A 23,973-nucleotide genomic window follows, 5' to 3' on the forward strand; every position below is an offset into this window, starting at 1 on the left:
TTGACACCACTTCAACTGCCCTGGTTCAGTGCTGTAGAATCCTGGGAGTTCTCTTCCTTAGAAACAACTGCATTAAGTGCAGAAAGGGGTTGTGTTTACCAAATATCTCTTTATACAAACCGGGAGAATAATAATAATTACGACAATCATTCATTCTTGCCAGCAAAATGAAAGGTCCAAGGAGTGTCACAACCCCATGAAGACTCTGCAAGTTTTTGGGAGCAGCTGCAACTTTATTCTGCCCCCCCCCCCCAAATAAAATGGTTCTGTATTTATGAAAAGTGGGATTTTTCTGGACCTGAAATTCGGTTTTTGTGTGTTTGTTTGTTTTTTGCACAGAAGCACTGCATTTGTCACAAAAGAAGGTTGCCATCCAGCATAATCTCAATCTGCTATTGCCTTGCAGACTCCTGGAGGGTTTGAAGCAGAGGCTGGATGGCCATCTGTTGAGAAGGTTTAGATTGTGTCTTCCTGCATGGCAGGAGACGGTTGGACTGGAGGACCTATAGGAATCTCTTCCAACTCAAGTAACATATAGATCAATTCAGAGTGGAATGGAATCTCCTCTAAATGTTTTGAAGCACAGCCTGGATGTCCATCTGTTAGGAGGGCTTGTGCCTTTCTCCATGGTAGAATTGCATTGAACTAGATAGACTTCCAGTTCTAGGATTCTTTGATTCTCTAAATCACGGTGCATGAGGTTAACCTAGAAAGCAATTCAAGTTCCCAATCTATATTAGAGTTTGTAAAAATCCAGTTAAATCGGAGTCATAAAATCCATCGGGAGATGTTTCTCCAGATTTGAAGTCCTCTTGGATCTGAACATGAGACTGGCCGCTCTTAGGAAGGTGAGAGCTGGATGCACATCTGTGATCTGGGCTGTAAAACTGACCACTCTTAGGAAAGTGAGCTGGATGTCCAGCAACAGCTTCAAGTCGTGACTTTTTTGGTGGTGGCTCCATGTTTGGCCTCGATCTCTTGGAAGATGGTGTTGGAGTGGCCACTCTAGATCATTCCTGCCAGGAAAGGGGGCAGGAAAAGGCCAATGGTTCCCAGCAAACAGACAATGACAAACATCCAGAGGAAGATGCGGTCGATCACCATTGCAACATACTTCCAGTCTTCTTTCACCTGCAAAACACGGGAGAAACCATTGAACAGGGCAATCAACCCACCGACATTCCTTGAAATGTCCACCTACTACATTTGTAGAATGAATGCAGTTTCACACCACTTGAACTGCCATGGCTCAAAAATGTGGAAGCCTGAAATCTGTAGTTTTACAAGGTCTTTATGGTTCTTGGCCAAAGAATGTTGGGCTCTCATCAAACTACATCTCCCATGATTACATAGCATTGAGCCATGGCAATTAAAGTGGTGTCAAACTGCATTTATTCTACAGTGTAGATGCATCTGAAGAGACATAATGAATAGTCTCATCATTAATGTTTTTGGACACCAAGAAGACCCATTCCTCATTTTTCCCTCTTGAGTATTTGAATATAGTTGTATTGAAAGGTGTTGCTGCAGTCTGAGATGGTTGAGTGGGGCAAGAGTATGGACATGGATTATGATGATGATGAGGATGATGCCACCAAGTCAGGGTCTTGGTGAAAATTAAAACTTCAGCTGTATGCTGATCCACTTTACTGAACCTGATCAACTCCAGCTTGACAAGAGCTGACATCTCCCCATGGCCTGTATTTGCTTGCTGTACCTTGCCATTTATGTTTTGCTAGAAATGCTGCAACCACAGTATCATATTCCCAAGGCCAACAACCAGAAACGATGGCCACCTCCAGTGCCAGACCCTGAGAACATCCTCTTAAACAACAAGCAATCTACATTCATTGCTGGCCATAGACATTAGGAAATGGTGGCCACGTCTGCATTATATATTGCTCAAGAGCATTTCCCCATTATCTGTGTAACTTCGAAGTTCTATAAAATATAGACCTGTGGCAAAAACTCTACTTCAGCCAGGCCCCTTCCACACAGCTGAATAAAATCCCACACTATCTGCTTTCAACTGGGATATATGGCAGTGTGGACTCAGATATTCCAGTTCAAAGCTGTGATTGTGGGTTATTCTGCCTTGATATTCTGGGTTATATGGCTGTGAGGAAGTAGGACTGAAAGCAGTGCTGGGCTTTCATGGATTTACCCATGAGTTTAGGGAGGAAGTCTATAGCTCCCCCCCCCCCCCCCATCCTCACCCAAATTCTACCTTCTCATCCTTCATATGGCACCCGAAGCAAGGGAGAAGCCAGGCTAGGAAGACCCTTTGCTCATAAACTCCTGGAACCCTCATCATCACCGCAACACAGTGCCATCATCATCATTACAACACAGTTCCATCATCATCACCACCACAACAGTCCCATCATCATCACCACCACCACCACACCACAGTCCCATCATCATCATAATCACAACACAGTTCCATCACCATCACTATCATCATCATCATCATCATCATCATTATCATCACCACCACCGCAACGCAGTCCCATCATCATCCTCACCGCAACACAGTCCCATCATCATCATCACCACAACACAGTCCCATCATCATCATCATCATCACCACCACCACAACACAGTATCATCCTCACCGCAACACAGTCCCATCATCATCATCATCATCATCATCATCATCATCATCATCACCGCAACACAGTCCCATCATCATCATCATCATCACCACCATCACCACCACAGCACAGTATCATCCTCACTGCAACAGTTCCATCATCATCATCACCACAACACAGTCCCATCATCATCATCACCACAACACAGTATCATCCTCACCGCAACACAGTCCCATCATCATCACTACAACACAGTCCCATCATCGCCATCATCGCCATCATCATCACTGCAATACAGCCCCATCATCATCATCATCACCACCCAGGTCAGCAAGTTCGTTATTTCTGACCCTTTGCAACTCACAGAAAAATCTGCATCCTCGGCCCGCAGGTGGTTGGCGATATAGTGTACCCCTTCCAAGGCCTTCAGGATCCCCGGAGAAAGCTGGAGTGCCGGCTCGGAAGTGGCCAAGTTCTCTGTTTTGGCAGCTGGGCGCTGGATGAGTTCAACGAAGCTCCTGCCCAAGTGCCGGGCACAGGTGTAGCGGTACTTGAGGCAGTGGTTGTGGCAAAGGCCTTGGAGGGGCAGCTGGCCCCTCCGCCTCCTCTCCTCTCCGCCCTCCTCTTCCTCCCCGTCCCACTTGTCATGCAGGTCTGCTTCCAGCCAGCACTGGGAGGTGCTCAGGTTGGCCGGAGGGACGTCATACTGACTGACGGCCTCCTCTCCGGCCACCTTCAACCCCGGGGCCACCAATGGCGGCCGTTTCATGAAGAGCCACCGAGGGACGAAATCCAAGAAGAAGTTGCGGACCCAGCGGGGCATCTTGTGTGTGCTGGGTGAGCGGTGGTGGACGTTGAGGACGAAGACGGTGATGACGATGGAGAGAGTGACGAAGATCATGGTGAAGAGCAGGTACTCGCCGATGAGCGGGATGACTAAGGAGGTGGACGGGATGATCTCGGTGATGAGGAGGAGGAAGACGGTGAGGGACAGCAGGACCGAGATGCAGAGGGTGATCTTCTCCCCACAGTCCGAGGGCAGGTAGAAGACCAGGACGGTCAGGCAGGAGATGAGGAGGCAAGGGATGATGAGGTTGATGGTGTAGAACAAGGGCAGGCGGCGGATGACAAAGCTGTAGGTGATGTCCGGGTAGATCTCGGTGCAGCAGTCGTACTTCTTGGTGTTGTAGGTGCCCACGGCATTGATGATGGCCCACTCTCCACTCTCCCAGTAGTCCTTCAGGTCCACTTGGTGCTCCATGCTCTCCAGGTCAATCTTGGCCTTGTCGTAGGTCCACGAGCCGAACTTCATCTTGCAGTTCTGCTGGTCGAAGGGGAAGAAGGTCACGTCGATGCTGCAGGAGCTCTTGTAGATGGCTGGCGGGACCCACTTGATGCTGCCATTGGAGAAGAGGTGAGCCTTGGTCATGTGCGTCACGGCAAACTCCCCATCGGCACTGGAAGGAAGAGGAAACACTATTTGAACTAGGGGTGATTCACGGCTGTTGGAATATTTGGAAACCGGAGCAATACCACATTGAAACTCCCTTCATAGAGTCATAGAATCAAAGAGTTGGAAGAGACCTCATGGGCCATCCAGTCCAACCCCATTCTGCCAAGAAGCAGGAATATTGCATTCAAATCGCCCCTGACAGATGGCCATCCAGCCTCTGTTTAAAAGCCTCCAAAGAAGGAGCCTCCACCACACTCCGGGGCAGAGAGTTCCACTGCTGAACGGCTCTCACAGTCAGGAAGTTCTTCCTCATGTTCAGACCTTCGATCAAGTGAGTTTCTGTATAAATGATTAGGGGATTCATAGAATCCTAGAGTTGGGAGAGACCACCAAGGCTATCCAGTCCAATTGAATTGTGCCAAGCAGGAAGATACAATTTGAGCCCTTCCAATAGATGACCATCCAGCTTCCACTTTAGAAACTCCCACCCTCAAACAGCTCTAACCACCTGGAAGTTCTTTGCAATGTTTCAGAGCCCTTCCACACAGACATATAACCCAGAATATCAAGGCAGGTAATCTACAATATCTGCTTTGAACTGGGTTATCTGAGTCTAAAGGTTAGGATCCCCTGGTGGTGCAATTGGTTAAACCCTTGTGCCAACAGGACTGAAGATCGACAGGTCGCAGTTTTGAATCTGGGGACAGAGTGGATGAGCTCCCTCTGTCAGCTCCACCTCCCCATTTGAGGACATAAGAGAAACCTCCCACAAGGATGGTAAAACACCAAAACATCCGGGCGTCCTGTGGGCAACATTCTTGCAGATGACCAATTCTCTCACACCAGGAGTGACTTGTAGTTTCTCAAGTTGCTCCTGACCTCGAAAAAAAAAAAAGCCTAAAGGTTTTCCCCTGACATTAAGTCCAGTCATGTCTGACTCTGGGGGTTGGTGCTCATCTCCATTTCTAAGCGGAAGAGCCGGCATTGTCCATAGATACTTCCAAGATCATGTGTCCGGCATGACTGCATGGAGAGCCGTTACCTTCCCGCCGGAGCAGTACCTATTGATCTACTCACATTTGCATGTTTTCGAACTGCTAGGTTGGCAGAAGCTAGGGCTGACAGTGGAAGCTCACACCGCTCCCCAGATTTGTACTTGCGACCTTTCAGTCAACAAGCTCAGCGGTTTAACCCACTGCGCTACCGGGGGCTCCCACTATCTGAGTCTACACTGCCATATAATCCAGTTCAATGTGTATTTTATACAGCTGTGTGGAAGTGGCCTCAGTGGATTCCCTCTACCGGCAAATTTGAATCCTTTGCTCAATTGAGTCCTAGTCTCCAAAGCAACAGAAAATAAGTTTTTACCTTTCCTTAATTTGACACCTTTTGAATAATATATTTCGATGATTAATAAAATCAGACAATTGAGTAGAGGATAATTTATTAGTAAGAGGAATGCAGTTTGTAAATGTCTGTGACTTGGGAAAGGGAGAAGGTGTGAATGGAACACAAACAAGATTTGGAATTATGATTTCATGTTGCAATGTCATACTGAATATGCTGTGGAAATTTAATAACATTATGTTTTGATGGGTTGTTGTAGGTTTTTCCGGGCTATATGGCCATGTTCTGGAGGCAATTTTTCTCCTGACGTTTCGCCTGCATCTATGGCAAGCATCCTCAGAGGTAATGAGGTCTGTTGGAAGTAGGAAAAATGGATTTATATATCTGTGGAATGACCAGGGTGAGACAAAGGACTTTTGTTTGCTGGGGCTAGCTGTGAATGTTCCAGCTGATCACCTTGATTTGCATTCAATGGCTTGGTAGCGCCTGGGGGGAATCTTTTGTTGAGAGTGATTTCATGTGCCTGTTTGTTTCCCATCTACCGTGTACCATGCAGCTGTGGACAAGTCTACATAGGGACCAACAGATGCAGCGCCCAGACACGCATCAAGGAACATGAAAGGCACTGCAGACTACTTCAACCAGAGAAGTCAGCCATAGCAGAGCACCTGATGAACCAGCCTGGACACAGCATATTATTTGAGAACACAAAAATGCTGGACCACACCAACAACCACCATGTCAGACTACACAGAGAAGCCATTGAAATCCACAAGAAGCATGTGGACAATTTCAACAGAAAGGAAGAAACCATGAAAACGAACAAAATCCGGCTACCAGTATTAAAAAACTCAAAAATTACAGCAGAAAAACAACAGAGGGGAAACAAACAGGCACATAAAATCACTCTCAACAAAAGATTCCCCCCAGGCACTTCCAGGCCATTGAATGCAAATCAAGGTGATCAGCTGAAAATTATGCATTCTAGTCAACTGGATAGAAATGAAGAACTACACCCCTAGGATGCATCTAACTGTAAACATAATGCATTTTTAACTGCTGTAACTCAATACTATGGAATCTTGGGAGTTGTAGTTAGACAAGGTCTTTACCCTTGTCTGACAAAGAGGGCTGAGTAGAGTCTCAGGCTGACTCTACACTGCAGAAGTAATGCAATGTGACACCACTTCAACTGCCATGGCTCAATACTATGAATCCTGGGAGTTGCAGTTTGACAAGGTCTTTAGCCTTCTCTGCCAAAGAGGGCTGGTACCTCACTAAACTATAAATCCCAGGATTCCAGACCACCAAGCCTGGCCAGTTAAAGTGGTGTCAAAATCTCCATTGTAGAATTAATCAATGCTAGGACACAGGGTGCTGGAGGAGTATTTGCAGAATTCAGAACTGCCACTTGGTGGCAACATAACATCAGCCAATTCAATAGAGATGATTTTCCCCATATGCACAGATTTTGCATCTATAGATGCAACCATGCACAGCGTGAATTTCTTTTAAAATTCCAGTTGTAAACCTTAATTCTGCCTCTTGAAATTCATTGTGTTAATTTTGGCCAATCAGCTCTCTAATCTGTTGTGATCCTTTTTAATTCTGATCCTGTTTTAAGTTGATCTTCTGGGTCAACTTCTGGAAGATTTCTCCCATTTTTGCAAGTTCCCCATGTTTTTTTAAATCATGTCAGGAGCGACTTCAGAAACCGCAAGTCGCTTCTGGTGTGAGCGAATTAGCCATCTACAGGGACATTGCCCAGGGTTGTTTTTTTTTTGTCGTGTCAGGAGAGACTTGAGAAACTGCAAGTTGCTTCTGGTGTGAGAGAATTGGCCGTCTGCAAGGACGTTGCCCAGGGGACGCCTGGATGATTTGATGTTTTACCATCCTCGTGGGAGGCTTCTCTCATGTCCCCGCATGAGGAGCTGGAGCTGGTAGAGGAAGCTCATCCGCCTCTCCCTGGATTCGAACCTGTGACCTGTCGGTCTTCAGTCCTACCAGCACAGGGGTTTAACCCACTGCGCCACCGGGAGCTCCTGCCCAGGGGGTGCCTCAACTTCGAGGCTTCTCTCATCTTCCCACATGGAAAGCTGGGGCTGACAGACAGGAGCTTACCCTGTCTCATAGATTCAAACCACCAACCTTCAGGTCAGCAGTTCAGCCGGCACAAGGCTGAACTGCGCCACTGCGGCTCCCGAGTTCCCCACTTACTTGTTATATAGCACAATATCTGGGATCCAGATCATCTCCGAAGGAACCCGGATAGATGTGACATTGTCGAAATCCAGCGGGTTCCACCGCAGCTTGTAGTCATTCCATTCCTGAAGACAAAGAAGAAATCCTTATTTTTTTCCCCTCACTTAGGCTGTAAGGGTGAATCTACATTATTGAAAGAATGTAGTTTGATTCCACTTGAATTGCCATGGCTAAGGAATCCTGGGAGCTGTTTGATTGGCAAAATTATTTGGCAAAGAAGGCTAAGTATGTATTGTTGAAGGCTTTCATGGCTGGAATCACTGGGCTGTTGTAGGTTTTCCAGGCAAATATGGCCATGTTCTAGAACATGGCCATATAGCCCAAAAAACCTACAACAACCCAAGGCTAAGTATCTTATAAAACTACAACTCCCAGGATTCCCACATGCAGAGGGCTGTTCTTTCCACGTTTGCTGGTCCCCGACTCCTACTTACTTGTTTCAGCCAAACATTTGTAGTCATCATTTGGTTCTTCTCGTCCTGGGGTGGAAGAGAAAATGGAAAGGAAAAGAAGAAAAGAGTTTCAGCAGAAATAGAATTCAGCGCCTTCTCTGAAAAGTCTAAAAAGAAGAAGTAAGCTTGGGTGACATGTCACAAAGCCAAAGTCCATCATTCAAAGCAAGAAGTCCAATCGCAACAACGCCCATTCAGAACAAAGCTATTCTAAGCTAAGCCAATTTAGAGTTAAGTCAGTTCAGAGCAATGCCTCTCAGTTTAGAGCCCATTCAATTCAGAGCGAAGGCAATTGATAGCAAAGTCAGTTCAAAGGAAAGTCAATTTAGAGCAAATCAATTTGAAGCTAAACCAATTCAGAGCAAAGGCAATTGGGAGCAAAGTCAATTAAGAGGAAAGTCAATTGAGAGCAAATAAATTTGAAGCTAAACCAATTCAGAGCAAAGGCAATTAAAAGCAAACTCGATTCAGTGGAAAGTCAATTTAGAACAACTCAATTTGAAGCTAAGCCAATTCAGAGTGAAGGCAATTGAGATCAAAGTCCATTCAAAACAAAGGCAATTGAGAGCAAATGTTGTGGCTCAGTTTGATTCTGAGTCTGAAACTGAACCCTGTGGGTCTTGTGAGCCAGAGTTCCCTGATGAAGAGGATGATGGGATTCAGATTTCTGGGCCTGTTTCTGTGCCTGTCTCAGACAGTGCAGCAGGAGAGACAATGAGTCAGTTCTCAAGGGAAAAGAATGCCAGTGAGCTATATAATGGCCAGGTGGAGTTGTCTTCGCCTGCTCAGCCTTCCCACGGTGATTTGGTCCAGCTGGACCAAACTGATAAAGAGAACATTGAAGATAGTGAATTAATGAGCAGGCAAGAATGCTTAGATTGGAGGGTCAGGAGGAGTTCTCACTTAGCTAGTAAGAAAGAAGCCAAGTCAGCCAAAGGTCATCGCAATGCCTTCATGTTAGCAAAGGGCTTTTAGGTTTCTGGCTGACAAAGAGAAATTATCAGTTCAACGTGGCTCTTTCCATGCAAACTTCTATGGATTAACCTTGGCTTTAAGCAGCACGCTTTTGGCTTCCTGAATCTGGGATTTTGGGTCTTGTGTTTCACTGTTTTACCATGGACTCTTGTTTGATCACTGCCTAAAGGATTATGCTTCATGTTTTTGCCTTGGGATCTTGAGAACTGTGTTTTTGCATTTAACCTTTGTCTTTGGAACTTTGTATTGCTTACTCTATGTTTTGACTTTGTTTCTCCTCAATAAACTACAAAATCTACAGCTCTGGTGTGGTGGTGTTTGGGAGCAAGGTAAAGCCTACTCTGAGTTGCAACAGCAAAACCCATAAAAAGCAAAGCAAGTTCAGTGCAAAGGCAATTGAGAGCAAAGTCAATTCAAAATAAAGGCATTTGAGAGCAAAGTCCTTTCAAAACAAAGGCAATTGGGAAAAAAGTCCATACAAAATAAAGCAAGTTCAGAGCAAAGGCAATTGAGAGCAAAGTCCATTCAAAGCAAATGCAATTGAGAGCAAAGTCCATTCAAAGCAAATGCAATTGAGAGCAAAGTCCATTCAAAACAAAGGCAATTGAGAGCAATGCCCATACAAAGCAAAACAAGTTCAGAGTAAATGCAACTGAGAACAAAGTCCATTCAAAACAAAGGCAATTGAGAGCAATGCCCATGCAAAGCAAAGCAAGTTCAGAGCAAGTCCATTTAAAGCAGAACCTCTTCAGAGCCAAGACAATTAAGGAAAATGTCCATTCAAAGAATGATTGTGCTTTTCCTGCATGGAAGAATGGGGTTGGACTGGATGACCCATGTTATCTTTTCCAAAGTCAATTCAAAGCAAGACCCATTGAGAGCAAAGTCATTTCAAAGAGCTTCTACAATGCCATATAATCCAGATGATAAAATCAGATAATCCACATCATCTGCTTTGAACAGACAAGCATCCCGAGCTCTGAAGATCACCTGGGAAGGAATCCCACTGGAGCATTGCAGCGCACCCAAATACCTGGGAGTCACTCTGGACCGTGCTCTTACCTACAAGAAGCACTGCCTGAACATCAAGCAAAAAGTGGGTGCTAGAAACAATATCATACGAAAGCTGACTGGCACAACCAGGGGATCACAACCAGATACAGTGAAGACATCTGCCCTTGCGCTGTGTTACTCTGCTGCTGAGTATGCATGCCCAGTGTGGAACACATCTCACCACACTAAAGCAGTGGATGTGGCTCTTAATGAGACATGCCGCATTATCACAGGGTGCCTGCGCCCTACACCACTGGAAAAATTACACTGCTTAGCCGGTATTGCACCACCTGACATCCGCCGGGAAGTAGCAGCCAATAGTGAAAGGACCAAGGCAGAGACATCTCCAGCCCATCCCCTGTTTGGGTATCAGCCAGCACGTCAACGACTTAAATCTAGAAATAGTTTTCTAAGATCTACAGAGACACTCACTGGAACACCTCAGCAAGCGAGAGTCCAAAAGTGGCAGGCCCAAACCCAGAACCTCAACCAATGGCTGATACCCAATGAGAGACTCCCCCCTGGGCACACAGAGGACTGGGCGACCTGGAAGGCACTGAACAGACTGCGCTCTGGCACCACGAGATGCAGAGCCAACCTTCAGAAATGGGGCTACAAAGTGGAATCCTCGACATGCGAGTGTGGAGAGGAGCAAACCACTGACCACCTGCTGCAATGCAACCTGAGCCCTGCCACATGCACAAGGGAGGACCTTCTTGCAGCAACACCAGAGGCACTCCATGTGGCCAGATACTGCTCAAAGGACATTTAATCAACTCTCATACTCACAAATTCTGTAATTTGCTTGTTTGCTTTGTTTTTGTTAGAAATGTAATATAATCTGACTGGTTGTTCTGACACGACAAATAAATCTGCTTTGAACTGGATAAGCAGATAATCTGGATTTTATATGGCAATGTAGAAGAAACCTAAATCAGAACAAAGCCTATTCAGAGCAAAAGCCACTCAGGAAAAGCCAGAATAAGCTCATTCAGAGCAAAGCCCATTCAAAGCTGGAAAAGTGATGACATGCTGTTTCCTGTACATACCACGTCTATCAGCTGAGCGATGGAAAGCCCAAACCTTACGATGACAACGTCGGAGGTACTGGGGACGGGCCTGGACCACTTGTTGTAGGCATTGAAAAGGTACCGGAATAACCGCTCTTCCGCCTGAGTTTGCGTCCGGCTTTGGACAGATGCTGGAAAGGAAAAGCACGCAAGTCATGATCACTATCAAGCACGCCATGCCACTGCATGCCAAATATCCCTAAATGTATGTCCGTGTCTAAGGGTGCATCTGTAGAATGAATGCAGTTCGACATCACTGTAACTGCCGTGGCTTAATGCCGTGGAAGCCTGGGAGCTGCCATTTGGTGAGACACCAACACACTTTTGCAGAGGATTGAGTTGCTTTGTCCAGAAGTGGGTCTTGCACTTTCCATTGTCAAGAAATCATGTGATTTACAAGAAGTCAGTTAGTTAATGTGCCAAATAAGAAATTAAGCCTAGGTGGTAGTTTGTAATTGGATAATGTATTGTCGAAGGTTTCATGGCCGGAATCACTGGGTTGTTGTAGGTTTTTTCGGGCTGTATGGCCATGGTCTAGAGGCATTCTCTCCTGACGTTTCGCCTGCATCTATGGCAAGCATCCTCAGAGGTAGTGAAGTCTGTTGGAACTAAGAAAAATGGTTTATATATCTGTGGAATGACCAGGGTGAGACAAAGGACCCTTCTCTGCTGGAGCTAGGTGTGAATGTTTCAACTGACCACCTTGATTAGCATACAATGGGCTGGCTGTGCCTGGAGCAAACTTTTGTTGAGAGGTAATTAGATGTCCTTGCCTGCTTCCTCTCTGTTGTTGTGTACAACAGCACAAGAACTTTTGTCTGCTGGAGCTAGGTGTGAATGTTTCAACTGACCCCCTTGATTAGCATTTGATGGCCTTGCAGTTGTTTGGTGTGACTTGTAGTGCCTGGGGGAATCTTTTGTTGAGAGGTGATTAGATGTCCCTGATTGAAATGAAAGCCTTCAACAATACATTAAACGTATTGTCAAAGACTTTCATGGCCGGAGTCACTGGGTTGTTGTAGGTTTTTCGGGCTGTATGGCGATGGTCTAGAGGCATTCTCTCCTGACGTTTCACCTGCATCTACCTCTGAGGATGCTTGTCATAGATGCAGGCGAAACATCAGGAGAGAGTGCTTCCAGTCCATGGCCATATAGCCCGAAAAAACCCACAACAACCCAATAAATTAAACGTTATCTCCTTTTTTTTAGTGCTCCAGGTACTAACAAGCCACACCAAACAGCCAGGCCATCAAATGCTGATCAAGGTGGTCAGTTGAAACATTCACATCTAGCTCCAATGGACAAGAGTCCTTTGTCCCACCCTGGTCATTCCACAGATATATAAACCCCTTTTCCTAGTTCCAACAGACTTTACTACCTCTGAGGATGCTTGCCATAGATGCAGGCGAAATGTCAGGAGAGAATGCCTCTGGACCATGGCCATACAGCCCGAAAAAACCTACAGCAACCCTGTAATTGGATAACCTTTTCTGCAGTGCCAAAGGGTCTTACCTATTTATTGTAAGTCTGAGAGACATTGGGGGTGGCAGCCTCTTGAAAGTACCGATCTGCGTGTTTGGTACGGCTGGCCCATCTCATCATAATTATGACGAAATAAGGCTTGCTTTTGATTTTACTCCTGAGACTCGCTGTCCATATATTTGCCTCCTGCAACCAGACCTTAGGTTAGGACCAGGTTTGGGGGTCCCTCACATTCCCACTGTCCCAGCTTGGTTTTAAATTGCTCTGATTTCTAACTCTGTTTTCCCCCTTTCACAGAATCACAGAATCCTAGAGTTGGAAGAGACCTCATGGGCCATCCAGTCCAACCCCATTCTGCCAAGAAGCAGGAATATTGCATTCAAAGCACCCCTGACAGATGGCCATCCAGCCTCTATTTAAAAGCTTCCAAAGAAGGAGCATCCACCACACTCCGGGGCAGAGAGTTCCACTGCTGAACGGCTCTCACAGTCAGGAAGTTCTTCCTCATGTTCAGATGGAATCTCCTTACTTGTACTTTGAAGCCATTGTTCCATTGCGTCCTAGTCTCCAGGGCAGCAGAAAACAAGCTTGCTCCCTCCTCCTCCCTGTGGCTTCCTCTCACATATTTATACATGGCTATCATATCTCCTCTCAGCCTTCTCTTCTTCAGGCTAAACATGCCCAGCTCCTTAAGCTGCTCCTCATAGGGCTTGTTCTCCAGACCCTTGATCATTTTAGTCGCTCTCCTCTGGACACATTCCAGCTTGTCAATATCTCTCTTGAATTGTGGTGCCCAGAATTGGACACGGTATTCCATGTGTGGTCTAACCAAAGCAGAATAGAGCTTGGGGAGCATGACTTCCCTAGATCTAGACACTATGCTCCTATTGATGCAGGCCAAAATCCCATCGGATTCTTTTAGGTCGTGCCATTTTGCCAGGTTGTCTTTTGATCTACCCACTCCGCTTCTGAGTCTGTTCAGGGACTTCCAATTTGCCCATTCTTGCTTTGTCCCTGGAGGAAGTTCGTCCCCAGCAAACTTCCCTTGCTGCGAGCTGAGCTTGGAGGGCTAGAGTAGTTTACGCTGCATCATGGAGCAGGGAGGCCCTTCAAATGTATGGCCTTGAACAGCAAAGAAAGGCTTGGCAGAACATAAACCCAATTATCTAAAAAGCCCCTTTCTTTGCTCAACTGCCTGTCGTTTGGCCCGAGACTTTCTTCCTAAGTGGGTTCCCGCTGCGGAATTGGCTTCCGTGGCTGCAAATGCATTTGCCCTGCCCTGTTCTGAGCAGTCCGGGTTGCCAAATTCCTCACTGCTTGGTGCAGATAGAAAAAAAGAATTAGTTTGTGAAATTCCACTCCCATGCGGCCCCGTGGATTTTGTAGGGATTTTATGAGGCCAGAAAGAGTCCAGGATGGTCCTGCCAATTCCTTCCTTTGAAATAGAACCTATGGCAAGAAAGACTCAGACTCAGAAGTGTTTTTGCCAGTTCCTTCTTCCAAAATATTTCCTATACAAGGCATGGGCAAACTTGGGGCCTCCAGGTGTTTTGGACTACCGGCTGTTAGGAATTGTGGGAGTTGTAGTCCAAAACACCTGAAGGGCCCAATTTTTCCCATTCCTGCCTTATAGCAATTGACATTCATAGAATCATAGAATCATTGAGTTGGAAGAGGCATGGTGGGCCATCCAGTCCACCCAGTGCCAAGAAGCAGGAAAAATGCATTCAAAGCAACCCCAACATATGACCATCCAGTCTCTGTTTAAAAGCCTCCAAAGAAGGAGCCTCCACCACACTCCAGGGCAGAGAGTTCCACTGCTGAACAGTTCTCCTTACAGTTAGAAAGTTATTCCTCATGTTCAGGTGGCATCTCCTTTCCTATAGTTCAGTGGTTCTCAACCTGTGGGTCCCCAGGTGTTTCGGCCTACAACTCCCAGAAATCCCAGCCAGTTTACCAGCTGTTAGGATTTCTGGGAGTTGAAGGCCAAAACATCTGGGGACCCACAGGTTGAATCATAGAATCATAGAATCAAAGAGTTGGAAGAGACCTCATGGGCCATCCAGTCCAACCCCATTCTGCCAAGAAGCAGAAATATTGCATTCAAATCACCCCTGACAGATGGCCATCCAGCCTCTGTTTAAAAGCTTCCAAAGAAGGAGCCTCCACCACACTCCAGGGCAGAGAGTTCCACTGCTGAATGGCTCTCACAGTCAGGAAGTTCTTCCTCATGTTCAGATGGAATCTCCAGTTGAGAACCACTGCGTGTAGTTTGAAGCCACTGTTCGGTGTCCTAGTCTACAGGGCAGGAGAAAACAAGCCTGCTCTCTCCTTCCTATCTTGATCCTTCGCCCTCATCAAGTCTCCTCTCAACCTTCTCTTCTGCAGGCTAAACATGCCCAGCTCTTTAAGCCGTTCCTCATAGGGCTTGTTCTCCAGACCCTTGATCCTTTGAGTCGCCCTCCTCTGGACACATTCCAGCTTAGAGTCATCACCTCCCTTCAATTGTGGTGCCCAGAATTGGATGCAGTGTGATTCCAGGTGTGGTCTGACCAAGGCAGAATAGAGCTTGGGCAGCATGACTTCCCTGGATCTTGAACCCACAAATTTGGGCTCTCCCTGCCAATAATCCATCATTTCAGGGTGCTGAAGGTGCAAATATGGTGGGTTTATTCCTATAGTTGCTCTCCTCCAATCATTATTTCTTTTCCCTGATCATTGTTTGCAGCATTTTGTCCATTTGTCAATGGGCTTTTTAAAAAAATTGGCTCTACTTGAGCTGATACAAATGCCTCTCACTTTTGCATTTGGCTCCATTTATATATTTAGAGACGGAGAAGTCTCAGAAGGGTCATAAACAATATGCATTCGAGCATTCAATCACATTATTCTCATCCTCGTGTTTTGAAACTTCCAACAGCCTGATCGCTAAAGAAGATTATTATGAAAGGCTTTGCCCTTCCTCCTATTTTTCCTCTCCTTACACTAAACAACATAATTTGGGGAAAAAATGTTCCTGGTTTGAAAATGTTATTTTTCCCATTTAATTGTGCAGTCCTTACACTGAAAGTAGTAAGTTCCAGGTGACCTTGGGCTAGTCACACTCTCTCAGCCTCAGAAGAGAGGACTTGCTGATAAAATTGGCAGATGACACCAAAGTGGGAGCGAGAGCTAATTCCCCAAAGGCCAGGATCAGGATCCAAAACGACCTTCCCAGATCCAAGAGATAAATGGCCAAAACTAACAAAATGAACTTCAACAGGGAAGAAGGCAATGCAGAAAAATCTTGTTTCCGTGTCAGGAACGACTTGAGAAACTGCAAGTCACTTCTGGTGTGAGAGAATTGGCCATCTGCAAGGACATTAAAGCCTTTGACTGTGTGGATCATAATACATTGTGGCAAGTTCTTGGTGGGATGGGCATCCCAAGCCCCCTTCCCTCTCTCCTGAGGAATCTGTACAAGGACCAAGTCGCAACAGTAAGAACTGACCACGAACAACAGACTGGTTCAAGATTGGGAAAGGCATACGGCAAGGCTGCATCCTCTCACCCAACCTTTTTAACGTGTATGCAGAACACATCATGCGAGGATGTGCGGGGCTTGATGAATGCAAAGCTGGGGTGAAAATTGCTGGAAGAAACATTAACAACCTCAGATATGCAGATGACACCACTCTGATGGCCGAAAGCGAGGAGGAGCTGAGGAGCCTTCTAATCAAGGTGAAAGAAGAAAGCACAAAAGCTGGGTTGCAGCTAAACGTCAAAAAAACCAAGATTATGGCAACAAGAATGATTGACAACTGGGAAATAGAGGGAGAAACCGTGGAGGCTGTGACAGACTTTGTATTTCTAGGCGCAAAGATGACTGCAGATGCAGACTGTGGCCAGGAAATCAGAAGACGCTTACTTCTTGGGAGGAGAGCAATGTCCAATCTCGATAAAATAGTCAAGAGCAGAGACTTCACACTGGCAACAAAGATCTGCATAGTCAAAGCCATGGTATTCCCTGTAGTCACCTACGGATGTGAGAGCTGGACCTGAGGGAAGGCTGAGCGAAGGAAGATCGATGCTTTTGAACTGTGGTGTTGGAGGAAAGTGCTGAGAGTGCCTTGGACTGCGAGAAGATCCAACCAGTCCATCTTCCAGGAAATAAAGCCCGACTGCTCATTGGAGGGAAGGAGACTAGAGACAAAGCTGAAGTCCTTTGGCCACATCATGAGGAGACAGCAAAGCCTAGAGAAGACAATGATGCTGGGGAAAGTGGAAGGCAAAAGGAAAAGGGGCCGACCAAGGGCAAGATGGATGGATGGCATCCTTGAAGTGACTGGACTGACCTTGAAGGAGCTGGGGGTGGTGACGGCTGACAGGGAGCTCTGGCGTGGGCTGGTCCATGAGGTCACGAAGAGTCGGAGACGACTGAACGAATGAACAACAACAAGGACATTAACCAGAGAGCGCCCAGATGTTTTGATGTTTTACCATCCCTGTAGAAGGCTTCTCTCATGTCTTCACATGGGGAGCTGGAGCTGACAGAGGGAGCTCATCCACTCTCTCCCCGGATTCAAACCTACTACCTGTTGGTCTTCAGTATCAAGATCAAGGGAAGCTATACTCTCTTCTTCTGCTTTGGTCAGGCCTCACCTGGAATAAGACCGAGTCCAGTTCTGGGCAAAGCCATTCAAGAAGGAGATAGTCAAACTTGAAAGTTTTCCAGAGAAGGACAACCAACATGGTCAAAGTTCAGGAAACTATGAATTTCTATGAGGAGCTGCTTAAAGAGATGGGTATACTGAGCTTGGAGAAAAAGAGGCTAAGGAAAGACATCATGGCCATGTTGAAATATTTGAAAGGAGGTCCCATTGAGGAGAGAGCCAGCTTGTTTCTGCTGCTCCAGAGATTGGGACAATGGAGACATGGATTCAAATCCCAGGGAAATAGATTCCACCAAAGGATTAGGAAGAATTTCCTGACAGGAAGAGCTGTTTAGCAGTGGAATATGATGCCCGGGACTTCAGTGGAATCTCCTTCTTTGAGGTTTTGAAACAAAGGCTGGATGGCCATCTGTTGGGCATGCTTACGTCATTCTTCCCAGAATAGAGTTAGAATGGATGGCCTTTGGATGTCCCTTCCAACTTTAGTGTGATATAGATTGCCTTGGAGTCTGGTGGAGGTTTTAAAGCAGAGGCCGAATGACCATCTGTCAGGAGGGCTTGAATTGTATATTCTTGCATGCAGAAGGGGGGTTGCTCAGAACGACCACAAACAGTGCTTAGGTCATTCTTCGTATATTACATTGGATGGTCTTTGGGGGTCCCTTTCACCTCTTGTGGATTATAGACTGCCTGGGAGTCCAGTGGAGTCTCCTCTGGAGGTCGTTAAGCAGAGGCTGGATGGTCATCTGTCATGAGGGCTTAGATTGTATCTTCTTGCATGCAGAAGGGGGGTTGCTCAGAACGACCACAAACAGTGCTTAGGTCATTCTTCGTATATTACATTGGATGGTCTTTGGGGGTCCCTTTCACCTTTGTGGATTATAGACTGCCTAGGAGTCCAGTGGAGTCTCTTTTCTGGAGGTCGTTAAGCAGAGGCTGGATGGCCATCTGTCAGGAGGGCTTGGATTGTGTCTTCCTTCCTAGCAGAAGAGGGCTGAACTGGATGACCTTTGGGGTGCCCTCCAACTCTAGTGTGCTATAGATTGCCTTGGAGTGTGATGCAAGTTTTAAAGCAGGGGCTGGATGGCCATCTGTCAGGAGGGCTTGGGTTGTATCTTCTTGCATGCAGAAGGGGGTTTGCTCATAATGGCCACAAACAGTGCTTAGGTCATTCTTCCTATTTGGCAGTAGATGGTCTTTGGGAGTCCCTTTCACCTTTAGTGGATTATAGACTGCCTGGGGGTCCTGTGGAGTCTCCTTCTCTGGAGATCATTAAGCAGAGGCTGGGTGGCCATCTGTTGAGAAGGCTTGGATTGTGTCTTCCTTCCTAGCAGAAGAGGGTTGGACTGGATGACCTTTGGGGTGCCCTCCAACTCTAGTGTGCTATAGATTGCCTTGGAGTGTGATGCAATTTTAAAGCAGGGGCTGGATGGCCATCTGTCAGGAGGGCTTGGGTTGTATCTTCTTGCATGCAGAAGGGGGTTTGCTCATAATGGCCACATACAGTGCTTAGGTCATTCTTCCTATATGGCAGTAGATGGTCTTTGGGAGTCCCTTTCACCTTTAGTGGATTATAGACTGCCTGGGGGTCCTGTGGAGTCTCCTTCTCTGGAGATCATTAAGCAGAGGCTGGATGGCCATCTGTCAGGAGGGCTTGAATTGTGTCTTCCTTCCTAGCAGAAGAGGGCTGGACTGGATGGCCTTTGGGGTTCCCTCCAACTCTGCTTGACTTTGCAGTCCTTGTGCTTTTGAGCCATACCCAAGTGCGTCAAAGCCTCTTCCTGAATCTTTCTCCAGACACCAACGCAATTGTCTCAAAAGCTGTCTGCAAACTTTCCAAGCCCTGTGTCATAAAACCTGACAGGGAGGCATCAGATTTTGCAAAATTCCTTGATAAACATCTCCGGGCTTCTAGGGGAAAATTTATGGAGAAGTCACAAACGTGAAAAGTGAGTCTGGAGACAACAGTGGCAAAGAAAACTGACTCTGCGGCGAGGCAATGATCAAATCAAGGCTCACTCTGCAAACACCGAGGGCGGTTGGCTAGGAATATAGAGTTCCCATCGCGTCACAACCTGAGACATCACTTGCTTTGTGAACGGATGGATCTGGCCCAAAGGGGTAAACACGTATGCGCTGCAATGCCTCCAATGTTTTCCAGCCATGTCTGGAACCACAACACAGTCAGAAAACTTCGCAAAAGTGAATCAAAGGTAGAGAAGTCTCCAAATACCTCCACAGAAGTCAAACTTTGCATTGCACTAAGTAAGGCAGTGCTTCTCAACCTTCCTAATGCTGCGACCCCTTAATATAGTTCCTCATGTTGTGGTGACCCCCAACCATAAAATTATTTCCGTTGCTACCTCATAACTGTCATTTTGCTACTGTTGTGAATTGTAATGTAAATATCTGATATGCAGGATGTATCTTCATTCACTGGACCACATTTGGCACAAATACCCCATATGTCCACATTTGAATAATGGTGGAGTTGGAGGGGGGATTGATTTTGCCATTTGGGAGTTGTAGTTGCTCTTTGATTGTTCACCTGCAATCAAAGAGCATTCTGAACTCCACCAACAATGGAACTGAATCAAACTTGACACACAGAACTCCCATGACCAATAGAAAATACTAGAAGGGTTTCGCTGGGCACTGACCTTGAGTTTTGGAGTTGTAGTTCACCTACATCCAGAGAGCACAGTGGACTCATACAATGATGGATCAGGGCCATACTTGGGATGAATACTCAATATGCCCAAATGTGAACACTGGAGGAGTTTGGGGAAATAGACCATGGCATTTGGGAGTTGTAGCTGCTGCGATTTATAGTTCACCTACAATCAAAGAGCATTCTGAACCCCACCAACTATGGAATCGGGCCAAACCTCCCACCCAGAACCCCCATGACCAATAGAAAATACTGTTTTCTGGTGGTCTTTGGAGACCCTTCTGACATCCCCTCGCAACCCCATCTTGGGAAAAGATGACATTACTTGGCAAAGTGGGAGAAAGTGGGGGACGGGGGGGGGGGGGAGAAGACCTTATAGTAAGATAGAGGAGCTAAATACCCTAATTGAATTCACTTCATTTGAATTATTATTATTATTATTATTATTATTATTATTATTATTATTTGAAACACAACAAGATGTGTCCACAGCAGACACTCTGCTGGCTGTTGGAGTGGATCACACATCGGACACTTCCCAAGCGTCTAGGACTGTGTGATGTATCAGCGAATAATGCACGCACATCTGAGTAAGGTGGCATTTTGCAGATGGTAATTTCACCAGTGCCGACTGTGCTTAAGTGCAGGCAAGGTCTTGAGGCACTGCACCCAGTATGCTGATCACCACTGGGATGCCCTTGACTGGCTTGTGCCAGAGTATTTGCAGTTCTATCTTTAAATCCTCATATTGTGTAAGCTTTTCCAGTTGCTTCTCATCAATTCTGCTATCGCCTGGGATTGCAACATCGACAATCCATACTTGGTTTTTCCATGATTGTGAAGTCAGGAGTCTTGTGCTCCAAAACTCCGTCTCGGAATTCCCAGAGTAGTGTGACATGTTCATTTTGTGTAACTTTTTCTGGCCTGTGATCCCACCAGTTCTTTGTCACAGGCAGATGGTGTTTGTGGCACAAGTTCCAGTGGAGCATCTGAGCAATGGTGTTGTGCCTCTGCTTGCAGTCCATCTGCGTGATCTTTTTGCAGCAGCTGAGGATGTGTTCCATTGCCTTGTCTGCTTCCTTTCAGAGTCTACACTTGTCGCCAGTTCTTTGTCGCAGGCAAATGGTGTTTGTGGCACAAGTTCCAGTGCAATGGTATTGTGCCTCTGCTTGTAGTCCACCTGCACAATCTTCTTGCAGCAGCTGAGGATGTGATCCATCAGTTCGTCTGCTTTCTTGCAGCGTCCATACTTGGAACCTGTCACTGACTTTTCAATTCTGGTTTTGATGGCATTGGTTCTAATGGCTTGTTATTGAGCTGCAAGAATCAGGCCCTCCATCTCCTTTTTCAAAGTTCCACTTGTGAGCCACATCTATGTTTTTTCCTTGTCAGTTTTGCTCTCAGTTTTTCCCAGGAGCTGTCCATGGAAAGCCTTCTTATTATTAATAATAATATTAATTATATTATTATTATTATTATTATTATTATTATTATTATTATTATTCCAGTGCCTTCTGCTCTTCCCGTCCTACTTTTGCATGAGAAGCATCTCTGGAACATCTCACCACTTGTTGAAAAGGAGCAATAATAATAATCTTCATTTCAGAAAAATAGAATGTTAAAATTAGACTCCCCCTTCTGCCAGGCAGGAAGGCACAATCCAAGCTCTCCTGACAGATGGCCATCCAGCCTCTGCTTAAAAAACCTCCAGAGTAGGAAACTTCACCAAACTCCCAGGTAGCAGCATATTTCCATTAAGTTGGAAGGGATCCCTCAAAGCTATCTAGTCTGACCCCCTTCTGCCAAGCAGGAAGGCACAATCCAAGCCCTCCAGATAGATGGCCATCCAGCCTCTGCTTAGAAACCTCCAGAGAAGGAAACTTCACCAAACTCCCAGGTAGCAGCATATTTCCATTAAGTTGGAAGGGACCCCATCCCCAAAAGCTGCCCAGTCCAACCCCCTTCTGCCAGGCAGGAAGGCTCAATCCAAGCCCTCCAGATAGATGGCCATCTAGCCTCTGCTTAGAAACCTCCAGAGAAGGAAACTTCACCAAACTCCCAGGTAGCAGTATATTTCCATTAAGTTGGAAGGGATCCCCCAAAAATTATCTAGTCTGACCCCCTTCTGCCAGGTAGGAAGGCACAATCCAAGCCCTCCAGATAGATGGCCATCCAGCCTCTGCTTAGAAGCCTCCAGAGAAGGAAACTTCACCAAACTCCCAGGTAGCAGCATATTTCCATTAAGTTGGGACCCCATCCCCAAAAGCTGCCCAGTCCAACCCCCTTCTACCAGGCAGGAAGGCACAATCCAAGCCCTCCCAACAGATGGCCTTCCAGCCTCTGCTTAAAAACCTCCAGAGAAGGAAACTTCACCAAACTCCCAGGTAGCAGCATATTTCCATTAAGTTGGAAGGGATCCCCCAAAAGCTATCTAGTCTGACCCCCTTCTGCCAGGCAGGAAGGCACAACCCAAGCCCTCCTAACAGATGGCCATCTAACTTCCAGAGAAAGAGACTCCCAGGCAGAGAAGTAGATTTCACTGTATTCTCTTTTGTTCTCATTTACATGAAACTACTTTCCACATGAAATCTCACGACAGGCTGCGTAAGTCTGACTAGAGAATTAAAGTTTTAGGATGGAGAGGAAAGGAAGCCTTACCTGGCAACAAAACAAAGCAATAGCAGACAATGATCCGAAAGGTCCTGAACGGATCCATCTTCCACGAGATGGTCGCTTCTATCTCCCCATTGAAATTCCAAGTGCAATGTTTAAGAAAACTATACAATCCCCCCTTTTATGGTCAATATCTCTGGAGCATGGAAAGAGCGCATGGATTCTGGGGTCCATGAGGGATGAGGCAGATCATCTCCATCAGAAGAAAGTGGATGAACATTCAAAGTGCAGCACTCCCATCGATGCTGGGAGATAACTAGTCCAATTCGCTATGTGAATAGCTGTCGATGAGGAACTTCACTGCTCAACGGTCTCCTTCCACTTAAGAGGAGATGTTCTCATTGAAAACGAGAGAGATGCTTGATGGTTCCTCAAAGCCGGACTTGCTGTGAGGTGCTCCTCCGCCAAAGTAACTTCTCCTAAGGAAAACAAGAGGAACCAGAATGTAATTTGAGACCGTGAAGATGCTTTCTAGGAAAGCTTGTATTCACTACATAAACTACAACTGATGGAGACTGGTGTGTATCTATGACTACTACTACTTCTACTACTGCTGCTGCTGCTGCTACTACTACTACTACTACTACTACTAATAATAATAATAATATCCTACTTTATGCAAAGTAGCCTGTAACATTAAAATGCAATTTAAAATCCACAACATACATATATTAAATTGGAATTAAGCATATACATCAGTTAATGTAGTTCAACACCACTTTGAAAGTAATGTCCCAATGCTATGATATCGTGGGATTTGTAATGCTATGGTATCATAGGCAGCAGTTGATGGCAACAGTCTTGGACAGCAATGGCTCCCAAAGTGACCCATTTAAGGTGGAATCCGGTGTCAAGCAGGGATGTGTTATTGCCCCAACTCTATTCTCCATCTTCATCACTATGATACTTCACCTTGTTGACGGGAAGCTTCCCACCGGAGTGGAAGTCATCTATCAGACAGATGGCAAGCTGTTTAACCTCAGCAGACTGAAAGCCAAAACCAAGGTTACAACAACATCTGTTATAGAACTCCAGTATGCTGATGACAACGTTGTCTGTGCGCATTCAGAAGAAGATCTACAAGCCACTCTAAACACCTTCGCAGAAGCATACACGAAGCTTGGCCTCTCACTGAACATTGAGAAAACCAAAGTGCTGTTCCAGCAGTCACCAGCCAATCCCTCTCCAATGCCAGAGATACAGCTTAATGGTGCAACATTAGAAAATGTGGACCATTTCCGCTCCCTTGGCAGCCACCTCTCCACCAAAGTCAACATCGACACCAAAAT

General features: G+C 46.1%; 1 protein-coding gene across 1 annotated transcript; it reads right to left on the reverse strand.

The window, feature by feature from the left end:
* Window positions 1–234: 234 nt before the first annotated feature.
* Window positions 235–22,957, reverse strand: CHRNA2 (cholinergic receptor nicotinic alpha 2 subunit). The gene is made up of 6 exons (XM_067462571.1): window positions 22,670–22,957; window positions 11,186–11,337; window positions 8,091–8,135; window positions 7,612–7,721; window positions 2,959–4,051; window positions 235–1,131 (listed from the first exon to the last, which is right to left on the reverse strand). The coding sequence occupies exons 1-6, from the start codon at window positions 22,725–22,727 to the stop codon at window positions 1,006–1,008; spliced, it is 1,584 nt and encodes a 527-aa protein (XP_067318672.1). The 5' UTR covers window positions 22,728–22,957; the 3' UTR covers window positions 235–1,005.
* Between the last annotated feature and the right edge of the window lie 1,016 nt (window positions 22,958–23,973).

The sequence above is a fragment of the Anolis sagrei genome, chromosome 1, assembly GCF_037176765.1.
Source record: "Anolis sagrei isolate rAnoSag1 chromosome 1, rAnoSag1.mat, whole genome shotgun sequence".
Taxonomy (NCBI): Eukaryota; Metazoa; Chordata; class Lepidosauria; order Squamata; family Dactyloidae; genus Anolis; species Anolis sagrei.

Bases quoted from the DNA above. Each gene is read 5' to 3' on its own strand.
- CHRNA2 (XM_067462571.1), bottom strand. From the start codon at position 22,727: ATGGATCCGTTCAGGACCTTTCGGATCATTGTCTGCTATTGCTTTGTT. The intron at 11,338-22,669 runs GTAAGGCTTCCT...TTTCCTTTCCAG, and splicing joins TTGCTTTGTTTTGTTGCCAG to CATCTGTCCAAAGCCGGACG. The intron at 8,136-11,185 runs GTATGTACAGGA...CTTCCACCCCAG, and splicing joins TCGCTCAGCTGATAGACGTG to GACGAGAAGAACCAAATGAT.